This window comes from Epinephelus moara, chromosome 15, assembly GCF_006386435.1.
Source record: "Epinephelus moara isolate mb chromosome 15, YSFRI_EMoa_1.0, whole genome shotgun sequence".
Taxonomy (NCBI): domain Eukaryota; kingdom Metazoa; phylum Chordata; class Actinopteri; order Perciformes; family Serranidae; genus Epinephelus; species Epinephelus moara.
The window spans coordinates 1,428,097-1,438,631 of record NC_065520.1 but is presented as its reverse complement, the minus strand read 5'-3'; the positions used below and the strand labels follow the sequence as shown (position 1 = coordinate 1,438,631).

The 10,535-nt window shown below is 42.4% G+C and overlaps 2 protein-coding genes across 5 annotated transcripts; one reads left to right on the top strand and one right to left on the bottom strand.

Moving 5' to 3' along the window:
- Positions 1-2,023, top strand: n6amt1 (N-6 adenine-specific DNA methyltransferase 1). 2 transcript variants are annotated; one of them, XM_050063346.1, is made up of 6 exons: positions 1-322; positions 918-1,004; positions 1,122-1,212; positions 1,295-1,378; positions 1,456-1,597; positions 1,670-2,023. In XM_050063346.1, the coding sequence occupies exons 1-6, from the start codon at positions 186-188 to the stop codon at positions 1,774-1,776; spliced, it is 648 nt and encodes a 215-aa protein (XP_049919303.1). In that variant the 5' UTR covers positions 1-185; the 3' UTR covers positions 1,777-2,023. The 2 variants fall into 2 exon arrangements, with proteins under 2 accessions (XP_049919303.1, XP_049919304.1); XM_050063347.1 differs by lacking the exon at positions 1,295-1,378.
- Positions 2,024-4,069: 2,046 nt separating this feature from the next.
- On the bottom strand, positions 4,070-7,245 carry LOC126401826 (THAP domain-containing protein 2-like). Of its 3 annotated transcripts, none has more exons than XR_007571123.1 (7): positions 7,101-7,245; positions 6,421-6,613; positions 5,996-6,103; positions 5,668-5,897; positions 5,404-5,546; positions 5,135-5,253; positions 4,070-4,927 (listed from the first exon to the last, which is right to left on the bottom strand). XR_007571123.1 is itself a non-coding variant. In XM_050063345.1 (7 exons), the coding sequence occupies exons 1-6, from the start codon at positions 7,178-7,180 to the stop codon at positions 5,237-5,239; spliced, it is 714 nt and encodes a 237-aa protein (XP_049919302.1). In that variant the 5' UTR covers positions 7,181-7,245; the 3' UTR covers positions 4,070-4,927; positions 5,135-5,236. The 3 variants fall into 3 exon arrangements, 2 of the variants coding, with proteins under 2 accessions (XP_049919302.1, XP_049919301.1); XM_050063345.1 differs by having other exon boundaries at positions 5,404-5,489; XM_050063344.1 differs by having other exon boundaries at positions 5,135-5,489.
- Positions 7,246-10,535: the final 3,290 nt, after the last annotated feature.

Below are 10,535 nucleotides of genomic sequence, written 5' to 3'. Positions count from 1 at the left end.
TACACAAGGAAGTGGGTTGTGAGTGTAACATGTCGCTAACACATTCTAGCAGCCGCATAGCTTTAACTTTCAGCTTATATGAAGAACATTAGCGACTCCTTCAGTTTCCCTGACTGAAGCGTTAGACAACAACACTGTGTAAAAACAATACTTACTAAAGGAGCACGTGCAGGCGGGTTGTGAACATGTCTACAGGTTATCCCACACCTGTTTACTCCCATGCTGGACGAGGAGACTTCAGAGACGTTTATGAGCCGGCGGAGGACTCTTTTCTCCTGATAGACGCCCTGGAGAAAGACGCAGACAGGCTGCAGCTGATGAGGTCAGAGTCAGCTCACCTGGTGCTCCTGAACGCATCACATACAACAACAACAATCCCCCAAATTTAACTGAATGTTGTTTATACAGGGTTGTATTTTCAGTGTTCAAAGTTTAAATGATAAATCCATTTAATAGTGGTATGTTAAGATCCTTTTTGTTTAACCAGAAACAGCCCTGAAGTTGCGCCAAACCCACCAGACTCCATTTAAATAAACAGTAATTTAATTATGGTAAAACAGACTTCATTCAAAGTCAATAGAAAACAAATAAAACTCACAAAAGCCATCTTGGTTGATATTTCCACTGTTCCATCAATCACCAACTCTGGTTTGGTTGAAATTGATCCTTAAATAAGTTCAGTTAGATGTGAAAATATGCTGCCTCTATACATGCTAAAATTACTGTTAATGTAAATGGAGTCTGGTGGGTTTGCCAGCTGCTTTTAGTGGATGTAAACTGATGATGCACATGGTTACATCGCAGCCCTCTCCTTCAATACCAGTCCAATGTTAGGCTTTGAAAAAAATGCAACACATTATTTTCTTTAGTTTAGCCTACTGTGACTTTGAATGTTTAACTTTCTCTGCTTGTTCTAGCCCGTGTGTGTGTTTGGAGGTGGGCAGTGGCTCAGGAGTGGTGTCAGCTTTTCTGGCATCAGTGGTTGGACCTTCAGCTCTGTATCTGTGAGTTAAATAAATATTTTTTTCCTCCATATCCAGCCAATAAAAATGGGCTTAATTGTTGCAAATGCTGTGAGAAAATATATAAAATATAATCTTGAATATATGTTTATGTTTCAGCTGCACTGATGTGAATCCTGCAGCAGCACAGTGCACAGCGAAGACAGCTTCCTGTAACAACGTTTCACTGCAGCCCATCATCACATCCCTGGTGAGACTTGTGAATTCACATTTTAGGTATTTGCATGCTTTTAATGTAAGGGTTAGATTCCTAAAAGCTGCTTTCCTTTTAGGTGGAGAGTCTTCTGCCTCGTTTAAGTGGGAAAGTGGATGTTCTTGTCTTCAACCCTCCCTATGTGGTCACACCTTCAGAAGAGGTGGTTCAGCTCTGTACTGCAGCTATTCTTCACCTCACAGATGAGGAGCATTTGATCAATGTGCGCTTTTCTTCTAGGTTGGCAGCACAGGTATAGAGGCCGCCTGGGCCGGCGGGAAGCGAGGACGAGAGGTGACTGACAGATTGCTGCCTGTGGTGGCGCAGTTACTGTCTAGTAAAGGGTTATTCTACCTCATTACCATCGCTGAGAACAATCCAGGTGAGTTTACCTATGTCTCTTAAAAGATTTTCAGTGCAGGAAACAGTCTTGTCATTTTCCTTTAATCAACAGAGGAGATCATCTGTTCACTGGGCAAATGTGGCTTGAGGGGAGAGTCATGCTTGTCGACGAGAGCTGGAAATGAGAGGCTGTCCGTCCTGCGCTTCCAAAGGACGTGACAAACATGGACCTCTCCTGACAGGATTACAGGACCTTTGAACTGACTGGGAAACAGGACAGTATTTCCTACAAGGAAGAAAACTGCAAGAGATTCACCAGAGAGTTGGTGTGAAGAACATTTTCTGATTGAAGTGATGCACCAAAAAAACACAGCTTGAGTAACAAACTTGAAGGTTGTCTACGTGACAGAATGATAACATAAGTTTGGGATGTTTGAACAGTAAAAAGTTAATATTTTGACTTAAGTTGATGCCTTGTTAGTGTCATTTTTGTGTTAATAAGACCAGTTTTCAGTCGTATTCAGTTCCTTTAATGGCTGGCAGTAATGTAAAGTTGCATGTGTATTCTCTAGTGATGTCCAAATGAAGCCTCATGAAGCATTTTCTTTATTTTCTGAGCCCACTAGATGGCGCTTTTTGTTCATCAAAAGGTTGAAAGCACACTGAATTGCCATTCTTTGAGCCTCTCTCTTTAAGCCATGAGTGCCATCTAGTGGGCTCAGAAAATAAAGAAAATGCTTCATGAGGCTTCATTTGGCCATCACTAGTATTCTCTAATTCTGTGAATTGGACTTCCACATGATGTGTCCGTCCTCTCCGAGCAATTTTGTGACTTTTGTCTGCAAGCTATTTTGACATGGCTTTCTGTGCTGAAGGCTGTTTATTTTTTTATTTTTTTTACCTTTCCATAACCGCTGATCAAATATGAATCAGGATTCACGATTTCTCACCTCAAATGTTTTCAGAAACATATTTTAGTGAACTGATTAGCTGTAAAATGAGAAAGTTTGTGACCCGGCTGCCATGATGAAAACAGTCAAGCCAAAACCGAGCACTGTCCGCCAGCTACATGTAATTAAAGACATCAGGTTTGGGTTTTTTTTTTACATTTTTAAAGAATACCATACTGTGACTTTTTCAATAATGTACTGAGACATTTTATGAGGGCTTTTTTGGACATACAATACTCAGGTCAACAGTCCAGACTGGGGTTTTAATCCTGGTCACGGCAGATAACACAACCAATGCTGCTAGCCTACCTCAGACCTCAGGAATACGCTACCGCAAGGGGGAGCCAGGACGATAGGCCAAAGTGGGGATGTCGTCGCCGTCGTCGTCATCATCATCTACATACACAGTGGCTAATAGATAAATAAAATACTGGTGTTTCTACTGAGCCTGGGCCATTCAGAGGAGGAGGTCGCAAGGTAGCTAGGTCCAGAGAATATGTAGGTAGGGTAGGGTAGCTTAAAAGGTATAGTAAAGTCAAAATTGTAAAGAATGTAACAAATCTAAATTATAATAGGTAAATACATATAAATTAAAAAAAATGTAACAAAAAAGTTGTTTGGTATAGCTCAATGAGAAAAATGAAAAAAAAAAAAAAGGCAGGATACTAAAGTAACTAAAGAAAATAATGTTTCATTTTTTTTAAAGCAGGCGACACGGTGGTGTGGTGGTTAGCACTGTTGCCTCACAGCAAGAGGGTTCCTGGTTCATTCCCAGGAGGGAGCCCTTCTGTGCGGAGTTTGCATGCTCTCCCCGTGTCAGCGTGGGTTTTCTCCGGGTACTCCGGCTTCCTCCCACAGTCCAAAGACATGCAGGTTAATTGGCTCAATTGACTGACTCAAAATTGTCCATAGGTGTGAATGGTTGTCTGTCTCCATGTGTTAGTCTGGCGACCTGTCCAGGGTGTACCCTGCCTCTCACCCAATGTCAGCTGGGATAGGCTCCAGCCCTTCTGCAACCCTAAAGAGGATAAGCGGTTACGAAAATGGATGGATGGCTGTTTTAAAAGCAGAACATTGGACAGGTATTGAGTGAAAGGGCTGCAGCCAACAGTGGCGAAACACGTTGCAACGTAACCATGTACATCATCAGTTTACATCTACTAAAAGTGCTTGTTTTTGCCACAGACAGGCTCAGAATATTATTCCAAGTGTCTGACATTATGGAAAGGATCCCTTCTTCTTGTTCTTGATTCCCAGCAGACTAGGCACGGTTTTAGTGAATTGCTGCCTCACTCTGGTTTCTATTTGTCATTGCATCTTCAGGCACTTTAACTTATATTTTGCAATACAGGTTGGAAAGGATCCCTACAGAGATAGACCTTTTTGTTTAACCAGAAACAGCCCTGATAAAACAATTGACAAACCCACCAGATTCCATTTACATTAACAGTAATTTAGCATGTACAGAGGCAGCATATTTTTACATCTAACTTAATAAAATTAAGGGTTTATTATAAACATGTTGAAACCCTGGTTGAGCAATACAGTGTGTAGGTTTTCCCATATACTTTTATTATATTGTGAAATACATAGTTCTAGAGGCTATGCTTATTATTGTAAGTGGATTTAATTCATTCATTAATAAACAAGCCTCAAAGATAACCTGGCTTCTGCAGACAGTTGCCATTATGCTAACAATGTCATATTGTACGCTAAATTTCATATTTTTATTTTCATTCATCCATTTTTATGCATCCACATTGCACACACATAACCTACCTCTCATATTAAAATAACTGGATTCAAATCTTCTATATTTGGCTGGTATAGAATAGTTAAAGGGATGGTTTCCCTTCAAATTAAACTTTCTTCATGTGTATTGGTACAACTGAGAGATCCAGGAAGGCAGCACAGAGGCTGGGAAATCTTTAGCCTTCAGCAGTGTATTTATTTACAAAAGGGGAGGAACTGTGTGGGAGAGTGTGGTGCATCGAGGCCAGGATATGGGATGTGTATCTATCTATCTATGTGTAAGGTGCTATGTAATGGAGACTGTGTGGCAAGTAAATGGAGTATGGGCAGCGGGTGTTGGAAGTATGTGCGTGCAGAGAGTCAATGGTCCGGGCCGGGTCCAGGGATGGGAAGCTCGGAGAGGAATCCGGGGATAAGCGCAAAGGCCTATGGTCTGTGGGCAGGGCTCGAGAGGAAGTCCAGGTCCAGGGCCAGGGAGCACGGGAGGACTCGTGGAGGTCTGGTGCTCACGAGGGATCACGGGGCGCACACACAGACAACCAGACTCACGTTGTGCGATACTCTGTAGAAGTGTGAAGAAACTAGGTATACCTAGCAGCATGGAGTTTCATCTGCACTTCACTGAGCAACTGTGTGCAGCTGAACTCAAACTCCAACATGAAGTTCACCTGCAGAGAGAGAGAGAGAGAGAGAGAAAGGTGGTCGTGATGATAGAAAGGGTTGTGAGAAAAAATTTTGGATGTGAAAGAGTGTACTGCAGACAGGGTGCCATGGAGCGACCTTGGACTGGGAGCGGAAGACTGGGTAGCAGACAGAGTGTGAGAGAGGTAAATGTTGTAAGCCTGAGTGTGTGTGTGTGTGTGTGTGTGTTATACCCGTATGCTGAGACTGGAGAAGTGAGGGTTGCGTCAGTAGTGCAGCGTGAGGCTGGTATTGTAGCCAGCCTATTTTGCAGTTGCGCCTCCGAGGACTGCGGATCACGTAGGGCTGTTGTCTGAAGGAGGAAAGTCTGATCAACAACAACACGATACTATTCAGTACGACATGAACACAGTGATGCTGAGACTGCCACGTGAGGAGTGATAAGACAGTGGTGTGAGTGTGTTCCAGAGTGAGCCCAGGGGGAGGAGGAGTCTGGTCCTACCCCGTGCCAGAGATGTCCATGTGAACCTGCAGAACCAGGTCGGTGGTGCACACGTCGTCCTCGCCGCAGTCTTTGAAGAAGGGGATCTGGAGGAGCAAGGTCAGGGAGAAGTAACATCAGAATGTCTGCATGTGACTTGCGGACTGAAAGACAGACAGGCAGACCAAAAAGACAGAAGGATAGACTGAATAACAGAGACAGAGTGAGGCGGACAGAGAGACAGATGTGAGACAGGGGGACAGAGACAGAGGTGTGTCCACTCACAGATCTCTTGACGGTGGTTGGCCAGCCCTCGTCCAGCACGTGGCCACTCTCTGTGTCGTTGATCGTTGATTTTTCTCTCTTAACTCATCTACCAGGGACGCCGCAATTCTTTTAGTTCTTCTCTCATGATCCTCTGCATTTCTCAGCTGCCTCTGCAGCTTGTAAGCTCTTCTTTGGGCCTCAGTTAATTTATCTTTAACGTGGTCAGGGTCAACGGCATAAGGATGATCCTATGAAATATAACAGTTGTCGGAAAAGCACTATTCTATACAACTCCAAGTATGCTGGAAAAGTCCCATGGATTAAAACAATGCTTTATTTCACTTACTAAGTTTGCTGGAATTGGCGGTTCTGGAACATCAGACACAGGTACAGGATCATAACTTGGTTCACAGGCCTGTAGTGACGTCCTGGTTGACGTAGCTTTATTGGGCACCTTTACATGAAGCAAAGGACATTTAACACCAATGTTTAATATCAATATCCCAATATCCTGGGTGGCAGGATATCTTAGTATTAAGGATGCCATCTTGGGAATTCCCCGTTCAATTCCCACCACTAGCATACATACACTGGCAGTCAAAGTGTCATGACCATGATACTGAACCCCAATTGCTCCCTGGGCGCCTTAATGGCAACCGAACTTTATCATTAAACACAAGCGAATTTCCCAGAAACTGGAATTTATTTATTGAATTTATTTTATTTGAGAGACTTATCTATTGCATCTCATTGCTTGAAAAAGACACTTACTCTATTCAGATGATTTGGAAAAGCAAACACTGAAGGGACCACACCTTCCTTCAAACGGACAGTTTGTCCAGTTCTGTCAAAATCTTCTGGAAGGAAATGACAACTACACACAACTGTTGTGTCACTGGGCGTGAACTCACGCCTTCGGAGAGCTTTGGCCCACGTTCTTCTTGCTCCCGGTTCCTTTGGGAACCTTTGACACAAAAACAATGCCATTTCAAAGTTAGGTTAACGAGCATGTAACATAACGTGAAGTTAGCTAGATGTAATGTATGGCTTGACGTTCCAGGAATGGACACTCAGCAAGTAACGTTAGCCTAGCTAACATTCAACAAGTTTGAGCAGTTTGCTGAGCGCACTGTCTCTAGTCAAAGCTGACTAAAGACAGAAACGTTATCTAGCACTAGCTAGCTTGGCTAACAGTAGCCGAGTTCATCACAGCAGACTGCTGACAAGGAATACAATAACGTTAGCTGGCAAAAAGACATAAATAGCCAACACACATAACCTACAGAGCTAGTAACGTTACTGATTCACTCTCCGCCCAAAACCAGAGCAGGAAAGATCAGGTAGCTGGCTTTAGCCTAGCCATCACGGCTGTGATGTCTGAAGTGATCATCACGCTTTCATTAGCTAACTCAGTGAACTGTAACCTAAAACACGATGAAATTGACACTTACTTGTGAAAAGTTATTCCACGGCCTCTATTTTCGACCGTTCGTCGATTGCTGCAGCCAAATGCTGCACAAGCTTGTGGCATTGTTAACTGCGGTCAAGCAAGCCTTCAATTCTGATATTATTATTATTATTTTTCTTCTTCTTCGTATGATTAATGTTGGTTGGCAAGCAACTTATTGGTGCATTCCGCCACCTTCTGGACAGGAGTGTGGATCTGCATCACATAAGGAAACCCCTTGTTATGCTAGATTTTCCTGCTTAATCCTGTTTTATCCAAAAACCTAAAAATGGCTCTGTACCATACATCCCCAGAATTTATTTGATATTTAATGTAATTCTATTTCTTTCTAGTGCCCTAATGAGTACTTGTCTTTCTTGATGGTATTTTGGACACTAACATTACATGTCTACGGAAGCGTATTGCATTCACTTGACAAATTAAAAAAATCTGTTTTATTCAGTAATTTTTTCTGTTTTTCGGAGTAAATTTTTATTTTTCTGTTTTTCTGAGTATTTTAGTTCAGAGAGCAATAGAACAACTGTTTTTCTGAGTATTTTAGTTCAGAGAGCAATAGAACAACAGACGCTTTCATTCCTTTCTTGAGAGCTTGATATAATGGAAGCAAACATGACCCGCTTGTTTAGTTTAATCCAGTTTTACTTTGTTTTGGGTTTGAGACACTAGGAGATACTCTTGTCTTTAAGTCATATAGATGGTGTTATCATTAGTTTGTCGACTTTACGCAGGCATCGGTCACTTGCAGGTGCCAGGTGGGAGCTTCTCGCGAGATTTTGAAGTATCTCGTTTCCTCGTTCAGGAAAATTCAGAAAAATTACCATGAAAAACAGTACATGTATGTATTTACCCACAGTATTTATGTCTATCCTCCCCTTTCCTTTATTCAATAGATTGCAATCAACTCTTGCATCCTCTATAGTCCATGGTGTTGTGACAGAGTGGCACAGTGGGACTCAGCACCTTATCAGCTATGTCAATATCTGCAACCTTTGCCTGTATAACCCAGCTGAAACTCCTGATTTTTTGATTTTCCAGTTCTTGACAGGGTTCTAGCAGATCTTGATTTGAATGACTTCCATCATGTCCCCTCAAATTAGCCACTTCGGAAATGCATTCTTCTTATTATTATTATTGCTATCCGGCAGACTCGATGTCTTTCGGCACGTTGCTGCCTCCCATAGGTCAGATCCGCACACTGATTAATTCAAGGTCCATTTTAAAAGTGTATGAGTCCTGTTAGTGTGATAAACTTCACAACTGCTTTCACAGTCCTTGACTCATTCAGCAAGCTCCGTAGTAAAATATCCTCCTCATCTGGGGAAGACTGTAGCGAACAGCCTCTCTCTCTCTCTTCCTGGAAGCATCCACACTCCAACAGAACATGCTTAACAGTTTGTTGTTTTTGGCAGTTGTTACATAGTCCATCTTCATGCTTTCCAATCTTTGCCAGGTCCCATGCAAGTCCACAATGTCCCAGTCTCAGTCTAGTCATTAAAACAGTATTTCTTCTCTCTCTCTCTCTCTCTCTACGTAACACTTCGGCTTTTCAACCCTATTTTGAATAGAAAGATAATGCTGCCCTTTCGTCTCCTTCTCCCATTCTCTGCCACATCTCTGTTATCTTTCTCTTCATTATTGATCGACACTCAGCATTTCCAATGGCTACTCTGACATCTACTTCTCTTTTTAAAGACATTTTAGCTAACCTGTCAGCGAGCCCGTTCCCTTCTACCCCCACATGAGCTGGCACCCAGAGAAACTCCACTGTACTTCCTGCCTGTTCAGTTCAGTTGTCAACAGTTCAACTTCAAGGTCTGGTCGGGCTCCTAGACTGCCTTCTTTGAGGGCTGACGGAAGAGATGCAGAATCTGAACAGATAACTGTGTGGCTCAGTCTCACATCTTCAATCCACTGCAGTGCAAATACAATAGCTATTAAATCTGTGGTAAAAACTGAAACCCCCTCAGACAGTCGCTTGTATTTTACATACTCCAGGTCAGCGATACAAGAGGCAAATCCTGACTTCCAAGGTAGAGGGTCTTGGGCCCTGTCTGTGTAAATCTGAAGGTACTGTTTCCAGTTACTCTCTAGTAGTGATGGCCAAATGAAGCCTCATGAAGCATTTTCTTTATTTTCTGAGCCCACTAGATGGCACTTTTTGTTCATCAAAAGGTTGAAAGCACACTGAATTGCCATTCTTTGAGCCTCTCTCTTTAAGCCATGAGTGCCATCTAGTGGGCTCAGAAATGCTTCATGAGGCTTCATTTGGCCATCACTACTCTCTAGTCTCCTCCTAACAAGGTCAGCAGCAGAGTCATCACACGCTTTAATGGCTTCAAAAATGCTTAGATCTACCTCTGGCATGGGTAGGACCTATGGTGGTAGGTCGGACCCTACCCAGCAATCTAGTTTGCTTGATTTTTGGCCACAGTTGTTCTCTTGCCTGCTGATCCCCCTTGGTGAAATCCTGCACAAAGCGAAGATCTTGTTCCTTGCACACGGGAGAGTCTTTGGTTGCTTTCCATACCACATCCCGGTGGTGTCTCCTCAAAAACTGCATGATGATCTGGCGGCTCCGTCCTCCTTCTCTTCTTCTTCTCACAAGACTTGAACCCTTAACCTTTGGTCTCATAACATGTCTCCTTCCACACTGAGCTATCTGATCGGAGGTGCAGCCATTGCTTTTTTGGAGAAGTTCTGCCTTCTTCACTTTGTTGTAATTGTGGGTATACATAAGTGCACATCTTGTAAGATAGACACCTGTATGTGATGCAAACATCTTGAAATGTATAAATAAGTACAACAATAAAGGTACAAATAAACAAATGATCTGCACCTCCAGTGTGTCTCAACCATGACTGTCACATAGTATGTCAAAAAATGTCATAGGATAATTTTACACAGCATCCCAGCTTTTTTGAAATTTGGGTTGCAGCTTGTCATTGAAGTTTCGATGATCATTCAGTTTAATAGTGGTATGTTAGGACCCTTTTTGTTTCAGGAGCAGCCCTGAAATCACTATCACCAAACTCCATTTAAATAAACAGTAATTTTATTATTGTAAAACACACTTAATTCAAAGTCGACAGGGACAAAATAAAATTCACAAAATGCCTTAATTCATCTTTCCACTGTTCCAACAATCACCTACACTGGTTTGGTTAAAATGAACTAGATGTGAAAATATGCTGCCTCTATACACGCTAAAATGACTGTTTATTTCAATAGAATCTGGTGGGTTTGGAGATTGTTTTATCAGGGCTGTTTCTGGTTAAATAAAAAGGTTCTTGCTCTTTAACAAAAAGGTCTGTCTCTGTAGGGATCCTTTCCATAGTGTTGTCAGACACTTATAATCTGAGCCTGTCAGTGGCAAAAAGAAACACTTTCAGTGGACGTTAATTGATGGTCCACAATTGCC

Bases quoted from the DNA above. Each gene is read 5' to 3' on its own strand.
- n6amt1 (XM_050063346.1), top strand. From the start codon at position 186: ATGTCTACAGGTTATCCCACACCTGTTTACTCCCATGCTGGACGAGGA. The intron at 1,005-1,121 runs GTGAGTTAAATA...TTTATGTTTCAG, and splicing joins GGACCTTCAGCTCTGTATCT to CTGCACTGATGTGAATCCTG. The intron at 1,379-1,455 runs GTGGTTCAGCTC...CTTTTCTTCTAG, and splicing joins TGGTCACACCTTCAGAAGAG to GTTGGCAGCACAGGTATAGA.
- LOC126401826 (XM_050063344.1), bottom strand. From the start codon at position 7,180: ATGCCACAAGCTTGTGCAGCATTTGGCTGCAGCAATCGACGAACGGTC. The intron at 6,614-7,100 runs GTAAGTGTCAAT...TTTGTGTCAAAG, and splicing joins CGTGGAATAACTTTTCACAA to GTTCCCAAAGGAACCGGGAG. The intron at 5,898-5,995 runs GTAAGTGAAATA...TATATTTCATAG, and splicing joins CGCCAATTCCAGCAAACTTA to GATCATCCTTATGCCGTTGA.